The 20,839-nt window shown below is 48.3% G+C and overlaps 3 protein-coding genes across 4 annotated transcripts in view; 1 reads left to right on the forward strand and 2 right to left on the reverse strand.

Annotated features, from left to right (window-relative positions):
• Window positions 1-20,839, forward strand: part of LOC135917243 (hepatocyte growth factor receptor-like) — a 594,900-nt gene that overhangs the window by 408,803 nt on the left and 165,258 nt on the right. The gene's annotated exons all lie outside the window — the stretch shown is intronic.
• Window positions 1-20,839, reverse strand: part of LOC139059963 (monocarboxylate transporter 10-like) — a 273,923-nt gene that overhangs the window by 216,757 nt on the left and 36,327 nt on the right. The gene's annotated exons all lie outside the window — the stretch shown is intronic.
• Window positions 14,726-16,584, reverse strand: LOC139059967 (uncharacterized). The gene is made up of 2 exons (XM_070538632.1): window positions 15,817-16,584; window positions 14,726-14,793 (listed from the first exon to the last, which is right to left on the reverse strand). The coding sequence occupies exons 1-2, from the start codon at window positions 16,424-16,426 to the stop codon at window positions 14,738-14,740; spliced, it is 666 nt and encodes a 221-aa protein (XP_070394733.1). The 5' UTR covers window positions 16,427-16,584; the 3' UTR covers window positions 14,726-14,737.

Consider the following 20,839-nt stretch of genomic DNA (forward strand, 5'->3'; position numbering starts at 1 on the left):
TGACTCATAGCGCCTTAGCCAATTTATATCTAATATGGATAAGCAGGAAGTCCGCACTTTCAATTTCTCCACCTCACCCTCTTTAGCTATCTGCGACTGCACTTGCCGAATTCAGTGAAGTGCACAGAGATAAAGAGAATATTGGTCAAAGAAGAGCTTCGGAAAACCTGTGCACTGAAAACCAAGAGAACGACACTGTTACTCTAAGAAGAAAAGGAAGAAATGGGCTATTGAGGTTACTCATTTAGGGGAGGAACTGATCTGCCACAATTATTCCTCCCTTTAGGGGGTAAGTGCGAGGGGACGAACTGTTACTCCCCATTCGGTGACTCCTTCGAGGACTAACAGTTGCCCTTTTCGGATGCTCTTCAAGGCAGTAACGGTCATTCTTTCCGATGCTCCGCAAAGGTGGAATTAATGAAATTAGGCATTTATACCCTGATAAAACATTACTGAGCTGAACAAAAAGTGTCTGAAAGCGGGATTCGAACTCACGTCCTCACAAGTCAGCTACTCTATATATATGATATCCGCGTCAGGAGTATACAGTGCGCAGCGTCGGAAGACCAAATGCCCGTGAAGCTTAATCTTGTAGCCCCCCAGCTGAGGGTCGAAGTCAGCAGTATATTATATGCGGCCAACATGTGTTTCGTTGATTTAGATGCGGCATGCGTGCTTCTAGAAAACACAGATTTAGCTTTTTCGCTGAACCAAAGCAACGTAATCATATTACAGTGACTGCAAATACAATGAAAAGAGAGTAGGGAGTTGACAGGTTTCTACGGTAACTTATATCCGGCATTGAAATGCACGTACTGTCTGGCGCACATGATTACGGCAAACAGTAGATTTTGTGCACAAACCGTTCAGCGCACGTACGCCTGAAGCCACTACATATTATACATGTATGTGTTGTGTACTCAACATGGTCGGGGTCGGAAGTGCAGTAACATGATTGACCTAACAGCCCAAGATAAGAGTGCGAACGGCCGTACAAGCGCTGGCTGTCGTCTTCGTCTTCGTCTTCCTTGCGCAGGTCAACCAAGCGTTTGCGCAAACTCTTTGAACCTTCAGTTCTTGTAGCAGCCTATCCCATAGCCCGCTATTACAATTCGTCGCTCAGTGTGATGACGTGCCCGTGACATGGAAATATCTTACTGTGGAAGCGTCACGGAAGGGCGGAAGGACGGATCGAGAGCCGCGATACGTCAAATCTCTCGCGCACGCGCTCAAATTAACGACCGGTGGAGTCAGCACGTGCGAGTCCGTCTTCGCTTCCCTTTCGGTTATGCGAGGGGAGGAGCAGAAGTCGAATATAGAAAGAAGGATCGCCGGGCGAGGGGAGATCTGCAGAGGAAAGAAAGAAAGAAAGGAGTCCGCGGAGGAAGGAGCGGGAGACGGACAGGTCGCAGCGGCGGGCGCGTAGATTTACGGGCCGATAGTTTCAGCGGAAACGTACCGCGCCATTAATCAGCCGCCAGCGAAACCCAATTATAACCGTAATTGCGACTGCGTGGCCCGCCGCGAGCCCGCGTGTCCAAACAAGCACGCGCGATGCCGCCACCCTAAGTGAGTAGATAGGCGAGAGGGGGCGCGCAGGCCGTAGGGGTGCGAAGGGAGACCGGCGGCGCCCGGATTGTCGTCATCACCAGCCGAAGTGTTCCTCGTCGCTGCTGACCCCCAAGGCGCGCGCTGTTCCTTCTCGGCCTGGCGTGATGACCGGAAGGCGTGCGAGCCGCGTTCTATAGGTGTCCGCAGCGAACACTCGATAGAGGGGGGAGGGGGGGGGCGCCATTTCATCACGCTGCTCCGGGGCACGTTGCGAGGTGTATATGGAGGATGCGATGACACGGCTGGGAACAAACGGAACCGTCGTTTCTCGGCGCGGTTTCCGCTCCCCTGATGATCTACCGGAGGCTGAATGGCTTGCGGCTGTATGCGCTGATTGCGTGCCAACTGGCGTGAAAGGAAAAGACTTGGATTGAAAGCTACGCATACAAGGCACAAGTATAGTGTTGAAGCGTAAGGACATGGACGGGCGCCCGTCCATGTCCTTACTCGTCCGTGTCTTTTTTAGCGCAATTCCCTTCTTTAAATAGTGTTGAAGGCCGAGTGAAGCTCTGTCTGCTGTCGGTGTACTTGCTCTGCGTCGCGCCTGTGTGAAACGCAGTTCGGCGATGTGCCGAAGCATCTTTCTTGGGCTGCGCGCAAGATTTGCTCACGTGACTGCGTGAAATTTGAAGCTCCAGTGTCTGTTGAGCGCCACAAATGTACTACGCGGCACACTCTCTAAGTTAACATGGTTACATGTTATTGGGATGGCGCACAGTAAAGTTCAAGCACCTCGCGACTCGCTTTCCGGACAGGATATCGTTCTCAATAAGGCCGAAGTGACGGTACAAAGGGCTGGAAGGAATCCTCAGATGCTTGCGAACCCAGAGAAGCATGACAGATCACACTTATCGCTGTATTTGACATACCCGATGACTTGACCTTAAGAGCGGGGCTACAAGGGCTGAAACTATGTTCAAGCACTCTTTTAACCGTAGAAGGCAACATCAAAACAGAAGTATAAACTCCAACCCACAGAAGGTTAAAGAATCTAAAAAAAGAATCTTGGCGGACACTTAAGCTTTACCTTTAAGAGTGAAACGCCATAGCATTCAAAGATCCTTGACTATTTCTCGCGCTTCCCGGCAACTGTAGCATATGTAGCCGTAATGTTTACCGGGAAACGCTTGCGGCCAACGCTATGCACGAAGGCCTGCTTTATGGTAGAAACGCGGCCTCTTGCATGGGCCGCGATGCGGCGGAGGCGAGCGCCGTCTGGAAGGGTTTCAAGGAAGCGGGCGCGCCGCTCCCTGGACTCCGAGATCTTTACGCGTCGGCGTGCGCAAATGGCGGACGCCTTCTTTGGTGTATGAATTGTAGAAACGCTGGAAAAGGGGTTTATTTGAGTTTCCGCGTGACATAATCATGTTTTCTCGTATATCCGAATTAGTCCGAGAGAGCTATCATGTCTGCAGGTTGTGTGTAAGTCGTAGTTTACGATTTTTTCGCGTATTTTAGCTTGACAAATTGAATAAGTTCAGTCAATTCCTTGCCTCACATGGAAGGCGTGGGTATATGTGGTATGCCTCCACGGACAAAGAAAATATGGTTAGAGACAAAATTAAATGTTTCCTACGTTCCTCAAATGAGGACGGTGATAACGAGGATGATGATGTTACTGGTTGTAGCGAAAACGCAAGAACGATATTGAAACTGGTAAGTCTGAGGGGGGAGGGGGAGGGAAAGAGATAAGGAGAAGGCAGGGAGGTTAACCAGAATAATGTCCGGTTCGCTACCCTACACCGGGGGAATGGGAAAGGGGAAAACAAAGATAACAGGGAAAGAGAGGAGGGAAGGAATGAAGGAAATTGCGGTGAGTTCGCTGACGTGTGTGGCCTTACAGAAATTGCATTAATAGTCACAGATGGTCGCACAAGCCCGTCGTCCTTAAGTAGCACAAAAGTGCCTTCACCGCTTTATGGGCCGACGGGCGATGGGAGCGGTGTTCCAACAGCACCTGCACAGAAAGCGGCCGATTGTCCAGTTTTTGAAAAGCTTTGGCAAGTTCTTGTCTCTCAGGGGTGTATCGTGGACAGTGGCACAGCAGGTGGTCGATGTTTTCTTCGGTGCCACAGACCTCGCATGCTGCGCTGTCAGTCATTCCAATTAATGTAGAGTATGCCTTTGTGAAGGCAACTCCTAACCAAAGGCGACAGAGAAGCGTAGCTTCACGTCGAGGAAGTCCGTGTGGAGGTCGGAGTTGCAGGGAGGGGTTTAGTCGATGCAGTCGTGTAAGTCGCAAGTTTGGCGAGTTCCACTCGGTCAGTGTGAGACTGCGTGCCAGGTGTCTAAGCTGCATTGCGGCGTCTGTCCTCGAAAGCGTAATTGGAACGTTGTGCTCTTCATGATGTGCTGTGCGAGCAGCGTTATCGGCGCAATCATTGCAACTGATTCCACAATGGCCAGGTACCCATTGAAAAACGACCTCGTGACCTTTTTGTTGGACATGATGGTAAAGTTTCGCGATTTCATATGTAAATTGGTCATGGAATCCATGTCGGAGAACTGACTGCGTGCACTGTAATGCCGGTTTTGAATCACAGAACACAGCCCATTTTCTAGCTCTTTCACATTCGATGAATTCCAGTGCTCGACGCAGGGCTGTTAGTTCTGCCGCCGTTGAGGTCGTGACATGCGATGTCTTGAAGCGTAGTGTCATTCCTCGCGTTGGTAAGTCTGAGGAATAATCAGGTACTTTAACCACCTAAGGTTGAAAACTATATTGTGCCTTAACGTGTGAAAGAAATTCATGGGCTACAAGGGACACGTCGTGAAGCGGTAAAGTTCAACCTCGACCAACAGCAGCTGTTTCACGTGGACCCAGTACACCACAGTTTTTGCATTCAGCGACCATCAGATTGAAGAAAGAACCCATCGCGCAAAATCTAACCAGCGACCTCGTGTACTGCGATGCAATGGCGTAGCGACTGGACTGCCGTGGCGTACTACATGGCCGAGACACAAATCAAAAGGTAGGCACATTGGTCAGGTAATGAGAATAAATTATTACTCTGGCAACAAGAACCAAATAATCATTTTATAATTTAGGCAATACGTTTCGAAAAGACGACGAACGAAAACAAATATGGGATACTATTACCCATTCCTCTCCCAAGGACCACCCTCACTTGTCCAGGAGTTCAAAATATGCGTCACTGCTAGCTCGTCCAGGGATTTCCTTTTGTCTACTGAGTGCCAGGGATGAGTGGGAGTTATCTTTCATCATTGTGGTCTGAATACTGCCCTAGTAAATGGCACCTGCAAACGGAGCGGAAGTGTTGGTGCTTTGGGTTTTAAAAATGGCGGCGCAGAAAGAGGCAGCTGTAGCGACGACGGCAGTCTTTTTCATTGCCGAATTTTTGGTGACCTTGGACGTTTTTTGACCTCAAGTAAACAGTTAGACATGAAAGCTTCTAGCGAGTCATGTTTGGAGTTGCAACTTAGTACTGTACTGAATTTTGCAAGGAATAATTAGAGCCTCTATAGCGACCTCAATGCTCAACAGAAACGCTTTGCCGCGGGCGCCACTGCAATTTTGTTTCTTTGTTGCGCAAGTAATAACGTTTCGCACGAAGAACGTCAAAATCACATTTAACTTACGCATAGTTGAAGAAAATATCGCGCTTCATTTAAACTGTTTCTGCTGCCTTGCTTATATGAAACTCGCAAACATGAGAAAATAACTTACAATAATATACAACAAAAACAACAAATGAACTGCTGATACTATATAATGACTCAATGCGCGCTTCGGTCCCATTTTGTTGACAAGTGTTGACGTAAACCGCGACAGCGTTGTGACGTCATTTGTGGAGCCTAGCGTCGCATAGAGGCAAGAGTAATGGGTGAAGTGGCATTGGTGGTGAGTAGCAGATTTGTTCGTAACGAAGTACATGCAATTAATTGTAATAAACAACACACGAGAGCGATATGTGCAAGCTATGCAAGTCTGTTAGAGCCACCCTTCAACACATGTTGTGGGGATGTGAAATATACCAAAATAAAATGGCAGTCTCCCCAGAAAATCTACGGGCGCGGTGGTCGGCCGTGCTGCTCAGCTCAGAACTCCAAGACCAACTTTGGGCCGTCCAGCGGACCAAGGAAGCCGCACGGGAGCAGCAGCTCCCAGTGGCCATCTAGGCGGCCCGAGGCCCGGGCCTCCCGATCGCCAGATTCTAGATAAAGTTATCACACACACACAAACACACAACATTTTTGGGGCAATTCTTTTAATTTAGCGCTAAAATTGTTTACTCAGTAACACTCCTTCAATTCAATTACTTTTTTCAGTAACCGTTACCAGTTACGATGTAAGCAGTTACATTTTTTGCGAAACTAGCTCTGAAAGTCCATGCTGCTTTGAGAACTTAAATTTGGCGGCAACTACGAAGTACATGTACAAGTACAAAGATATACATGTGCTACCTCTTTCCCGTAATAAGCGTCCTGCAGCTACACCTGGATCACCTGAACGTGACAGGCTTGCCGATTTGCACACTTGGACGTCCGACCTCTGAGCCTTGCTCATATAACAAATTTCTCTCTCTCTCTCTCCTGGAAACACCTATAGGTGGCCTTCATAGGTGATACGAGCTGCTGCTGAATTATATTCTTCGCTTAGTGCAGTCTAGGACTTCTCTGATATAGACATAAGTTTCCGGCAGGTGAACTCGTTTGTTTCTATCTGTTTTATATTACGTGACTCATATCCACCTGGTTTTGTAAGTCTAACACACGAACAGTATTTCCAGGTCTGAATAATATGTAGCATTATATTAAATTACCTTACAGATTTGACGATGAAAAAACGAGAACAAGGTAAAAGCATAGGTAATAGCGGGAGCCAACGTTTCGACATGTGGACTTGTCTTTTTTAATATTTTCATATTTGGACACCTCTTCAAGGAACGTGAAGGTTTGCTGACGTCTGCTACAATTAGTCGTTTAAGTCTAAATGACTAACTAGTGAAGGGCGCCGAGACAGAGGAGGTCCCCTAGATGTTGGCCGAAAAACTGAAATGACTCGATAACGATGGCTACTTCGGACGTTGGTGCCAGGGAATCACCTGATACGATTTTTCAGTTTTTCCCTAGCCCTGCTTGGAACATTTTCGATCCCCCTTCACTATCCGCCAAAAGGCCTGCAACACAGGGCTTGCCGCTTCTTGCCACTGTCAACCTGCCAGAGTGGTGTATCGCAACATCTCCGCTAGGCGAGATTTATCCGCGCGGTTGCGTCCTCTGTCTCGCTGAAAAGTTGTTGGCAATGGTGCAGCTAAAAAGATAGGTCTCTGAGGCCTTAGATCATGCATTAATATATTTAACTGCGCTACCACTACAAAAGTTTTGAAAACAACATCTTATTTGACAACTTCACAAGGATTTGGTGCATTTGGTGTTGGACTACTACACCAAATTCTATTAGAGCTATCTACTATTACTATTAAAATTGAATATTAGAGCTAACTACCGAGTATGCGCTAACTGACACGCGCACGCGGAGTGTCCAAATGTTCGTGCACGTCGCTCGCTTTCGCCGCGTGCTTCGGCTTTGCATGCTCTTTGTTGACAAGGTCCCCTTTGCTGACATCACACGGGTAGGGCGTATCTGGGATCTGGCTATATGGTAATCACTTTCAAGAAGAAAAGAAAAAGACTCGACCAAGTATCGTCGCTAAAGAAAATAGTGTCGACGTAATCGCGCCTGAGGTACGATACGAATATAGGATACGACATAAGTGAATAATGAACGTGAAAAAGAGTGACAATGCAGATATGTAATCAACATTTAATCATCCAATCAATTGGACCAACATGTACGTCGACTTCGTTTTTAGTGTCGGCACTCAATTGTCCCTTCCTTCCTTATAGTCACGTTCTCGCGAACGATACGCTATTGGGGACACTCTTGTCGCAATAGGTTTGCCGCGCTCGTAGCGTATCTGTGCAGTTCAAGACAAAGTGTTCCCCACATGATGTTTTCAGCTGGCAGCTTCAACCATGAACTTCAGTCTGGAGAACAGCGAAACCTTACGCTACAGCTGCGCCGTAGTAACTGAGCAGGTAAGGCGTTACTGTAGGAATGAGAAAGCGTTCGCCATTGGTGTATGGAATCTTGGTAAATATTAGCATACGCGCTCTCTGAGATTCAGACCAAGAGGACGAACAGTGAAAACGTGGGCGCGGATATTGTTGCCTGGATTAGGCATTCTTGTTGTTTGTTGCACAGTTGCGTGTTTGTGGTATAGTACGCGTCTTATATGATTGTTCCTTTTGCATTTAGAGACATTTGGTCCTCTTGAAGGTACAGTGCCTGCGGGCACTACAAATATGCAATTGCTATTTTCGCTGCAGCAAATCAACGCCGAACACTTGCAGTGTGTTTCAACTGCATCGGATAAGTCCTGATTGAGAACAAAGAAGGCTTCTTTTGGCCGTATACAGCAGTGGGAGTTCTCGTTCCATCTGTCTCTAAGAAGTTCAAAGCGGTTCCATAGTGCTTTACGCTATGCTGCATGGGAGAAACTCAAGACCCGACTTTCGCTCCAAGAACGCAACCATCAGTGCACACGACAGCAGTAGCGGAAGTCTCGCTCACCGTGGCTACACGACAGCGGTGAAATGGTCCTGTCACGCTGGCCATGCATCAAGGATCAAGGTACGCATTTCCCGCATGTAGTACATCCACGCGCAGCAGGCTACACGACAACGCGGAAAGCCTACGACATCGACATCACGGCCGGCCGCGGGGAGTCGCCGCACGATCATCGCGCGGGGCCTCGTCATCCGTCAGCGCTCGCCGAGGACGCGTCACGCCCAGCCCTCAATTAGTGCACCACGCCGGTAGTTTCCCGTGCCAATGAGAAGCGGCGGTAAATAACCGCTCAGCAGCGTGCCATTATGGCGGGGACCTCCTCTGTGAGGCTGGCAAACGATGTAATAACCGGAGCACCTTGCTCCTCGAAGAGCAGGTGGTGGGAGCTCCGCAAGTTTCAGGATGTCGTTGCGAGCAGCCCCTTTACGTTGTCCTACATAATCCTGTGTACAGACATGAAAGTGCACTGAAGTGTCGTCTTGCTCAGCACGAGGTCGTGGGCTCGATTGCCGGTCGTATTTCGATGCGCGCAGAATGCAAGAACGCTGCGTGCCGCTCGTGTATTAGGTGCACGTTATGTCACCCGGGGTGATCAAAATTATTCCGGAGTCCTCCATTATGTGGAGCCCTCCCCTGTGAAACTTCGGGACGTTAAACCGCGCAATTTAATACTGGTAAAGGCTTCAGTGATCCAAGGCGAAATAATTCGGCAGAACCCTCCTCGCGATGAATGTCAAGGTTAACGTGATTGGCATTGAAGCGATGTAGCGACATGCCGCATTGCCGCCGCGGAGATGCGCGTTATGTATGAGGCGTGCATGCAGCAGGGTTGTTGTTTCGCGCGTGCCTTTGCACATGCTGCGCCCTCTAGTGACGCCACCACGAAGTCCGCGCGTGCATCAGCATATATTAAGACAAGATTGCAAGTCGAAATATATATATATAAATATATATATATATATATATATATATATATATATATATATATATATATATATATATATATATATATATATATATATATATATATATATATATATATATATATATATATATATATATATATATATATATATATAGATCCAGTGGCACGTACTCAGTGACCCAAGTTGGTCCGGAGGATGGTTTCCCACCCGATTCCCTGAGAACAGCAGCCCGACGCACTGCCCATTAAACCTTGGTCTACACAGTGGCCCAAGTCGGTGGGAAAATGGTTACGTAGACGAACCGATAGGCAGACACCGGAAAGTGCGCGAAGTATCCGAAGGGTGTTAGTCACGCCAATAGCCGAAAAAGTTCGGTAAAAAATAGCGTTGCTCTTTACCTATAGGTGTAGCCATTCCGTGAATGACGCACGAATGTCGTGTGCCCAAGACACAGCGGATGACGGATGTTTGTCTTATTTTTTGAACCTTCTATTCTGAATATTGTGCTGATATTGGAGGAGCTACTATTATCGAGGAAGGAGAAAAACTAAGAGGGAGCGTGATGTCAGGCAGCTAGAGACGGCAAGGCAGTTTCCTCGGGCGACGCCACTCCTTTTCTTCGGGACCCACAAGGACGTTGAACCTCTCAATGCAATGCTTAATTTGGGGTAGCTCTTTGTGACGTCCTCGTCGTCGATCAGCTCTCACCACTCGCTCTACTCTCTCCCATACTCTGCGCCCTCTGGGCAGTTGTAAATTACAACTTGGCCATTGCGTAATGAGGGCCTGTTTCCCACGAGGCATTGCTTTGTTCTCTTCAGGAGATCCCTAGAATTGTCACGTGACACTGCCCCCCACTCTGTTTCCTTCTTCCATGTGTACATATATCTCTGAGGACGCGGAAGAATTTCAGGTCGGCATTGATGGGTCTTTAGCTGCGACAACCATAAACAGCAAATTGTTAAAGAGCTTGAATGGCAACGCTCCTTGAACGAAAAGTGACATCGCCTGGAGGTGCTGTAGTGGCCAGAAACTGCAAGGAGCCCTTGTCTTGCGAAATTGCTAAGCGCAAGTACTATCATAGTCACGTTACAAATGATGCCTAATGTGTGTGAGCTGTATTTAGGGATCACAAACTGATTGGTGGCGAAACGTACAACACCAGTTCATTGCTACAATGTCCGACGGCTACTTAGACTATAAGGTGCAAGTTAAACCGAAACAAGGCGGTCACTGACGTCTCTACTGCCGCCGTCAGTGTACAGTCAGCGGCGCTTGTGGTGCTCTTGAACAATAGTACATGTGACATTTATTTTTTCAAAAAGATCGTTCAGAAATGATGTGCGATATTTTGAAACAACTGTGAGCAGAGATTTTATGAAGCTAGAAACTGCAGCATTGTGTCCAGTTTGACATGTATCTTCTGCAAATCTGATAGATTATTATTTCCGTATTCTGTCATAGTTACGTACACTCAATAAACGAGGTCGACAGCGTCGAGTAATACGTGCGCGCGAGAAGTTTCGCGTGTTAGTAATACCGCAAATTACACTTACATTCCAGCATTAACCACTTCTGGTTCTTCTTTTCCGTCTTTGCTATTCTGTACGTAAGCCTGTCTCTCTATATCTCTCTCCCTCCCTCTGTGAGATCGTGTTCGTCTGCCTAAATGTGTAAGGCAACGTTCCAGCTTTCGTTTTCATGTACCGTATTCAAAGAGCGGCTTTTGCAGTGAAATACTTGTATTTCGTCATCACAAAAGCTCATCGTTCACCGAATTCAGTCGAACCAGATTCTTGGGTAGAAGTATTGCTTGGCATAATTACATATTAAAATCTTGAAACCTGTAACTTAGCGTTTCCCAAAGTACTCGAGATTTTAATACCCTCCTAGCGACGCTACTTGAAGGTCGATTTTAAGAGAAGGTCACACGAGTGCAATGATTATCGCACGCCACGAAAGCAAGAAACCATCCTGCAGCTCTCGTAAAATTTCGGAAGCTTGTTAGTTTAACAAAGTAATGGAGACTTTAACACCATGTCACTTATGTTGCCTCAACGCCGATTTAGAAGAGTGCGTTATATACATGAGTGTAAAAGTTATCTGCAGTCAATATGTGCGAGAACCAACACTGTAGCTAAAATGACCGATCACTCAACGCCTGCTTCCTAATATCCGCAAGCACTTAGCGAACTGTTTGGTCGCATGCAAGATCGCAATACCGGAAGCAATGCTCTCACTCATAGCGAAAAGCTTTTGGGAATGAAAGGGCGCTATCACTTACGCTCTAGGTGAACGAAAATAATGATAAGAAAGCAACAATTGGCCTACTAGGACTGCTTCGGTGCCGAAAGTGTCCGAGCAAAACAGAAAAAAAACCCCTAACTCAGAACACTCCATTAGCTCGCGACATCATTCAGCTGTGGTTTTTCTGTGAGTTTCCCTTCGCGTCATCTTATATTAAACAACCTTACAGCGCTTGATATCCAACAGACGAAAACGCGTGCCGCCTATACGGAATGACGTTGGCGATGCGGTTCGAAATTGGACCACTTGATAAAAACAAAACGCCCTCATCGACTTGGCCATGTAGCAATGCAGGGCTATAACGAACGCTTCCAGGCCGCCGCAGCCACTGTAGCATTTTTTTCTTCTTCTTCTTCACGATCTCTGCGTCTGCTGCAGTTTTCGTGAAGGCTCATCACTTGCTTCACTTAGCGTGCAGCCTTCTTCTTCTTTCTCTCTCTCTCTTTCTGTCTTTGTTTTGCATCTGTTACTTTCAGTCTTCATCCATCACATTTTTTCCCCCTTTTCGGGTGGACAGCTCCCTGACATTCTGCGGACGCGAAGCGAACGTGGCCATTAAAATAGCAGCGCTGAGAGTGGACATCGTTGATGAGACTGGAATTGCCTGCGGCCTCCCACGTTGGTATCATGCATCGCTATAAGAATGTCCGCGATGCCGATATAGTGTTTGTAGAAATTTTCTAAAGACCCTATTCAAAAAAAGAAGAGTGTCAAAAATGTTCACCGAAAGAGCCAGCTGACTCTGGCTGATTTCTGCCTGCGGTGTGCAGCGAATGGTATTTATTTAATTTTGTTTATTTATTTCCTCAAAGGTCTCTTGTTGAGACCATAAGGGAGTGGGGGGTTAGTGACAAGGATAGATACTACAAATTACAAAGGGATATTTTCGATGAGTCGCTTGAATGCAAGTGGGTCAATGATAGTGGTAACTTATGCGGGCAGGCCATTCCAGTCTCGTGTTGTTGCGCAGAAAAAAATGATTGCTCAAAACTGACGGTATGGGCTTGTGGGGGATATATACTGTGTTAGAGTGACTAGTGCGGGCAATGCGATGTGCTCTTTTTATGTACGGGTTGTCACAAAGGCAAATAATGAAAAAAAATTATGAACGCGGTTAAGACGTGCTATTCTATGGCGCGAGGCTAGAGGGTGTAAGTTTATTTGGCCTTTTAGTGCTGAGATGCTTGATGTATTGGAGACGCCATTGAGGCCGTGGTGCTACATCAGAGTGCTGGATCTATTGGCATTTGCATTGGTGTACAGCTTATCAGTGGTAATTATAAAGGAAACATTTGAAGGACGCTTAAGCTTCGCCGTTAAGAGTGGAACGCGGTGGCATTCAAAGATCCCTGACTGCTTCTCACGCTTCTCGGCAGCTGCAGCTTCTGTAACCGTAATATTTACCGGAAAACGCTGACGGGTCGAACACTATGCACGAAGGCGAGCTTTCTCGTAGAAACGCGGGTTCTTGCGTGGGCCAATCCTGGAGGTAGCGCACAACCGTGCCAAAAAATAAAGAAATTGCGTCATTTTGAGGTTTCTGTTATTGTTTCGCACTTTGAGTATTTCACTCTGAGAAGATTCAACATCAAAGGCATGAGCTGTCGGTGTTTTGTTTAAGGACATCTGTATATGGGCTGTCATTCTCAAAATTCCGAGGAATAACCTTGTCAAGAATGTGAGACAAGGTATGAGCAACTTTAGTGATAGAATGGCATAGCAATATAACCCACATATTCCGCACGTCATATAGCAAAGCGTGGCGTATACATATACCTAAATATATACGGCAATTTTCGCTCACGGAGACGACGGCGCTGGATGCCGACTACGACACCGGATTTTCTGCTACACGGGACCCTTAACGTTGTCGCGTTAAAATGTGCCAGCAGATGTGTGCTAAAGAAAATGTGCTAGCATATCACAGCGCGATTAATCGACAACTCGAAGCTCAGGAATACTGGATATGACTAAGCAGTTCTGCAAAATCCCGCAACGTAGAGACAGTAACCGCCCCGCGAAGACTTTGGTCCCGGATTCGACTCCCGAACCAGGACGAATTTCAACTGCGAAGCTTTCTTTCTGAGAAACCCGTATAGGTTTCCTTTGTAGCTTCCTACTACATTCGGGTGGATGATGACGATGATGACGAAAAGAAGAAAACAAGGTAGTAATGCGGAAAGAAAGACGGAAGAAAGGAAGAAACGAAAGTAATAAGGAAAGTGCGAAAGAAAGGGAAAAGGAAGTAAGGAAGAAAGAAAAGAAAAATAACCATAAAATAAAGGGGAAAAACAGAAGAAAGAAAGAACGATATTATGTAAGGAAGGAAGGAAGCAAATGAAGGGGAGGTGGCGGTAAAAGACGTAGTGGTTCGGATAAAAGCTAGTCCTTGCACTCGGTCAGAGACACGAGAGAATTTGTTTGCAGAAGCATTTCAACCTACTTCGTGCAACATAAAATCCGCGTCTATATTATTTTGATGCTAGTTCCTCAGCGCATCATAGGCGCACTGGATAATGGTGAAATGCCATTTGCTCGCACTTAGCACGTCAAGCATAACCATAGGTGGCTCATATGGGCGTCATGTGTTGAACATACTGGAAAGTTTAGATCATGCTGAGCGCGACAGTGTTTTCCCGTGCACTCTTTCTACGCGCATCAATTTCACGTGTCTACCGCGTTAATTCTGCATATATTTGGACAGATGTTGCATGCTACTGCGAATGCGATGCGAAAAATATATGAAGCTCTGTACTACAACAGTCAGACTCTTGCCAAGCTGGTAATGAAATTGTAAGACGAATTAAATGTAACGGCAATTTGTGTAATGCGCCCGACACGTGAAATCTGCAGCAAGATTCAATCATTACCAGTATGCTGACACTACATGCTGTAGCATTTAATTTCGAACATTTCTTTGCTTCACTAAACGTTCTAAACATAAGCGGGCTCGATAGACCGCTATAGCGTAGAAAGAATGAAATAATTCAAGCGTGAGGGTCATAGCAACAAACCCATCCCGGTTCGCTTTCAAGCGTTAGAACCTACAGGCTGAACGGCAGCATACTGTAAAGGCGCATTGTTTTTACCTTTGTTTTACACGCTTTTATTTCTTCCGTCGCTGTATGACTGACTTTCAGGAGTTCTAGGAGCGCAAAGCGCGCCTCTCTCCGTATTTTTTTTCTTTCTAGTACTGGCCTATATTGAGTGCTCCCGCTTTGCATTACCTCTGTCTGCTTAGTCGTCTTTCGAGGCAAGGAGCTCAGCGCGGAACTAGTAGACCTCCGTTTGATAACCGTCATCTGCGCAGCGTCCATCGCCATAAAGAACGGCGCCATCCAAGTATAAGATTCCCTGCAAACCGGATCCATTTGTTTATGGCCGCCCGTTTATGGACCTCGATGAACTACGTCGTAAAGACTGGTTCCTCGCGATTATGTGTGTCAACAGGTATATCTGAAACGTAGCTTCTAGTTAGGTATAAAAAATCCTATTCCTTTTTTGCTGGAAGTCGACACGCAGTGTCGGTTACGCTACTGCATGACGGGAATAGAAGTATTTTTATTGCCACTGACGCAAGTTTACTGCTGACTTCCAGGTATGCTCCTTCGGTGCAATGACCGGCGTCTGGATAAGGTTTAGCTCTAGCGCGAGGGCTCAAATGTCAGACAAACGCTGCACTAGACATGTAAAGAAGAAGCGAGACGATCCTCTATAGTGCGTAAGAGCGTAAAATGCTGTACGTTCCCCCCTCGCTTGAAACAGTGCGCGCGCAAGCACGCACGCACACATACAAACACACACACACACGCACGCACAAAGAAAAGAAAATGAAAAATGAGCCGACAAAAGCTAACTATAGAGTTCTTAGTGGAACGTCAAGGTACGTCGGTGCGCGTTCTGGCTCAGCTTAAGCTGGGCTAGAACGCGAGAATCAGTGAATCAAGAGAATTCTATTGATTTAAGCATGTTCAAGCGTATTTACACAATGGAAGACAAATTGCGGAAATATTGTCGGATAGGAAGGCAGCTGACTCTACCGCCTGCAAGGTCTTATGACTTAGGGTAGAGTCACGTATGACTTCTATGGCTTGTGCCAAGCTAACCCTGCAACTGCGGTGGCTGCACCCTTCAATACACGTCATTCAACTTCGTACAATTACTGAATTCTCTACAGGAGCCACTGTATAGCGCAATAATCACGAGCACTGGGCACAATATGCAATACCAGAAAAAAGGAACCAACAAAATGTAACAGACGAAATCATTAGTTGTGTGAACATCCCTTGCAGGAGACGCGATTAACACCAAGTACGGTGCAGTGACTCGCACATTCAGCGAACGCTACTATATGTAGTAACGATCTGCGTGGTTTACCTGAAGGCATAGGAGGCGTGCCGTAGCGTCGGGTGATGCGTCCGATTAGCAGTCCGCAGCCACCCTGCAGGCCTCCCAAGAGGAACTGCACCAGGAACGCGCACAGGCATATCCACCAGCCCCAGCTGCCCTCGGGGTAGTAGTGCTGAGTAATGGTGGCGATCAGGCGCTCGTCCATGGCGATAGAGACGGCGGTCTGCTGGCGACCCGCCGGCACCGGACATCTCTCGTCGCTCGCTTGGGTCCACACCTGGCCGTTGGGTCCCACAAGCACCGAGACACTGCGGGCTCGACGGAGTCTGGGTGTCCGCGACGACGCTTCGCCGTGGCGCCTTCTCCTGTGGGGACAGGACAGCCGGTGTCCGTCGGGACACAGTGAATCACAGTCGCCCTTCTCTTCGTGCTCCTCTACGGACAACCTCGCTGACACGGGAGGTACCACCAGGGACTTGGATCGGGTCTTCTCGCTGAGCGGGGACTGACAGAAGTGCCGGCGATCGTGGTGGGGAGACAGAAAGTCCGGCGATGACGTCAAGATGCTACGATCGGTGGACCCAGCACTACTGTTGCGGCACAGGTCCTCTCTCATGACATCGACGGCAGTCGCCATTACGGCTTTATGTATATTCGCGGTCGTGTCTGCTACGATCCTTGGAGATTGACATCACAGAAAAGACTATTTTCATTACTGAAACATATGACGCGTATGTATGACCGAGACATTCGCTTAGCTATGCTAGCTTTAGCAAATAGTGTACGGCTACTACGTAGTGGTGCCCCTTGCATCAGTCATTTCGGTCAGCCTTGTAGGAGGAGGCTCAAAGAAATTCCTGTGCTGTACTACTTGAGCAATATGACGAGTTTTTTTTTTCTGGGAACATTACCATATTTGAACACGAACCCTCTCTGTCGGAATTCGAATGTCGTTATATCGAACCGTGCGAAGTTTCAAACAACTGCTTGTGCCAGCTTTGTCACCTCCTATTGTATAGGGCCGCCAGTAACTTGGTGCTTCAGGGGCATATTGCACGTGAACAGGAAACGCTTACTTGGCCATCCTCATATATGAAGGGTGCACATATAGTCGCTGACGTTGTCGATCATTAATGGTAAAATACACAGCGATAGTAGGTGTTCCACAAAGCGCAGGTGGACGGATAAAAGCACCAATACAACGTGTACGAAGAAGTCGATGCAAGCGTGTAGTAGCCACGTGAGTCGATCTTTGAGTAAAGACGTCACTGATTTTCGCATTGATATTAAAACTTTACATAATTATAACACTTAGCCTGTGACACACACGCAAACGCCCGTTATTAAACAAGAAATCCGGCTTGTCCACTGTGTTAGCAAGCGGTGACGCGGCTGTAAACGCACGCACACATTCGCAAAGTTCACCACACCACATTCCACACGTTGCTCGGCGAAGCACGGACAACACTGCTTTGATGTCATCGGCGAGCAGCTCCCGTGGGGAAACCTCGGAGGACTATGACAGCTCTGCTAGCAGCTTCCAGAGTGCAGCACGAGGCTTGCGCGAGGCGACAACGGCGGCGAGCAGTGACACCAGCTTTGACACCGTTCCTCGTTGGACAGAGCGCAGCAAGAAAGCAGGAAATACGACCACGCGTATGCATATGACCAACCCGCAGCGCTCCTTGCACCCGGAGATACAACACGGCAGCGGCAATATCGCGGTCTCACGAATGCGGGGGGCCTATGCCGACTGCGGACAACATCGATCGCGTCGCTTTTGATAGGCTCTCCGCGGGCACAATCGGACGCGCGGAGGCTCTCACCCGCACGAACGCACAAACGACGACAGTGCGGCGATCCACAATCGGAAGGCGGCTCTCACGGCAGCACACACTCACGAGTAGGGATCGCGTCAGGAAGGCAGCCGAAGTATTCCGTCGGCGAGTGCCGAAGACGACGCTGGCGAATTATGCAGATCGCTCGGGCCGCATCGGAGGGCTTGTCGGTGACACCGCCGGAATAATAGAAACAACACTCGCCGCGCCGCGTGGGAACAGATAGAGCAGCAAGAACAGAGATGCGGCCTGGCTGGCGCGAACAACAGCCGCAAGGAAGACGGCGGTGGATGCGGGAGTAGCTGTAAGCCCTCCGTGAGGCGATGTGGAAGCGAGCGCGTCCTCACGAGGCCCGTCGGCGGTCAGGCGAGTCGGTCTTGTCAGCCGGCTTCGGCGCTCAGCCGCCCCGTCTTCGCACGTCGTCATTTCGATCGGCGTTCATCGCTGCTTCCGAGGAAAATAAAAACGCGAGCGGGGGCTTTCGGTGCACTCGCGTGGGACCCACCGTTTTCTCCCTCGTAGGAGACAACGGGAGAGGGTGGAGGGGCTCGCCCCTTGGCCCGATTGATGCATGACCGAGGCTGACCGGCCGTCGGGAGCGCGTGACAAACCCGACAAGCACGGCAGACCGTATAGAGAGCGGTGGCGATGACGGCGCTCGCGAAGGCATGGGTGCGCGCGCGCCTTGAGGCTTCCCTGCCGGCGGGTTTCTTCTCGCACTCGTTACACATCGCACACCGTCCTCGCGTATGCACGCCGGACGCTTGGATATCGGTCGTCGGCGAGGGGCCTGCCGAGTATTCTCTCACCGGTGGTTCAGAAGCAAGAAAGCGATAAAGTAACCGAAAAAGAATGGAGGGGGGAAGATTCCAAGGCAAGGGGGTCCTTGCCGGCCTCGCATGCCCCCAACGAGTCCTCCGCGCGCGCCATTGGGTGCACGGAGTGTAGATTGCGGCGGCTAGGGCGGTCTGGGAGGCGGCGGCACGCGGAGGCCGCAGTATAAGCTTCGGGATCAGCGGTGGCCACGCCACGCGCATGACGATTGCGCTCGCGTTCCGCCCGTTTGCGCTTCTGTTGGCGGTCTGGACGCTCCGCGCGGTTTCGACGTGCTTCCTGCGGGACGCGTGACCCGGGGCCGACGCGAGCAGCGGGGGTCGGAATCGTGGTGAACCTCGTCGCCTCCACGTGCAGTGCTGCTCCCTATTTCATTGTCCTTCTTTTTCTCGTCTCCCTCCCCCCCCCCCCCCCCCCCCCCGCACCTCTGCTTTTTTTCTGGCCGGTCATGCAGTGGTGTCGTGCTTGCATTGTCTGACCGGCCTCCGATAACGTGTAGTAGTAACTCGGTCATGACCTTTGCTACGCGGACTGCCACGACCTTTGCATCATTTCGCAGACAAAGGCGAGTGTGATGTTATACTTCGCCGGCGTGTTGTACACGTCGCTGCACTAGTTCTGCTCGAGTATTCAGGAAACAGCTAAGAGTGAGGAAAGAAGAAGCCTTGATGTTGAAGACACGCAGCTCGCCCAGATGTCATGGTAATCTGCATCTCCTCCAGCACGTCACGGATAGTGTTCGTGTGCACGTTCTTTCTGTGTGTTCTAAAGCCACAAAGAATGGATGGATGATTCACGAGCAAAAGTGTGCGGCGCAACGCCTGATGGATGACATGACTACAGAGAGTTCGCGCTCTAGGAGAGAACGCGAAGTGATTTGTTATCGCTGCTTCTCGACAGCTAAGAAGTAAAGGAGATGCCCGCGCCAAGTCGGTCTGTTCTTTACGCTTTTACGACTTATTAAGTTTGCCTTTAAAATGCGCTCCCACGAGCTTCAGAAACTCCGCTTTCTTATCTTGTCTGTGTACTTCTTTGTGCGCGCCGCCTTCTTGATTGATAAGTTCTACTTGGGAAAGTATAGGCTTTTTATTGTGGTAATCGCGAATGATTGATCTTCTGAACAGAGTAGCAGTTCGGCGCTAGCTTGTGGTTCGTAATGCCGGGCTGTTAACTGCGGGATCAGGCGAAGGGCTTTGGAAGCATCTGTGTCCTGATGCTCCATCTCACTTAGGCTCTAATGTTTGCTTGTTACTTCCAGCGTCCGTCAGCTCGCTTGGCTGTGCCTTCTGTGTATCTTGCGTAAACAGCTGACGTTGGTAATTATGAACGTGTTAAAGCATCTCGCAGTTTGATCCGTTCCCAGCCAGTTCTCGTGCTGGCTCGGCTTGAGTCTCGGCTAATCACCTTGCACGTTTTCCCACTTTCTGTGAAACGGAGAATCGTCTAGAAAGGCAGCAAGAAGACAAGTTGAAGGTGGGTTCCAGATATTTGTACCTATATATCACACCAGCTACCAAACCAGCTTTGTGTCAGAATCCATTGAAAACTTGTGTTCTTGGAAGTATACACTGACGGTTCGGCCATCATTTGCATACACGATTGCCACAACTGCCGTGCACTGTTTTGGCCCGGGAGAAGACCGTCATTATACACGCTGTCGTCCAAGCCGCCTCGCTATAGCGAAAAAAAAAAAAACTCAGTGTAAAAGTCAGCTTATTATATGGCAACTTTATTTTTGTTGTTGATTTCGTGGTAACTCGCAAATTAACAAAAAAAAATGAAGGTACATTTTTTCTACTCTTTTCTTTCTCGCCGTAACCCAAGCCCCAGCACGCCTGCACGACCGTCCCTGTTACTAAAGTAAATTTTCGCATTTGGGTCGTTCTGACTCACTAACACTTCTTAAAACTTTCTAAGTTCAGCCTTTGATATTCCTTTTTTTAGAATTCAATGTAATCTTTCTTCACCGATAAAAAAAAATATAACTAAATCGGAGCAGACACCGTCGAAATTCATGACGTCGCGGCAAGCTGGAGCGGTAACTTCGAGGCGGCGTCTCTACGCGCCTTTCATTTTTGCGCCTTCTTTGCCTAACTGAAAGCCTTTTTTCACGTTGATCATTCCTTCTCTCTTTCCTTTCTTTTTGGTATTGCAAAAGGGTAATTTACTAACGCAGCGCAAGTCATTTTTTGTTTAGAATCCCTTTAACACATCTGTCCAACGCTATCCGTCCAGGCTGGTTTCAGCTGTGATAATTTGCATTAGAGGAACTTCGATGTGTTTTGGCTCCATGTTACTTCATGGGGAAATAATCAACACTTGTCAACGAGTCCATCCAGCATTCTCACTGCTGATCGTTGTTTCAGTATAGATAAATT

Source organism: Dermacentor albipictus, chromosome 5 (assembly GCF_038994185.2).
Source record: "Dermacentor albipictus isolate Rhodes 1998 colony chromosome 5, USDA_Dalb.pri_finalv2, whole genome shotgun sequence".
Lineage (NCBI taxonomy): Eukaryota > Metazoa > Arthropoda > Arachnida > Ixodida > Ixodidae > Dermacentor > Dermacentor albipictus.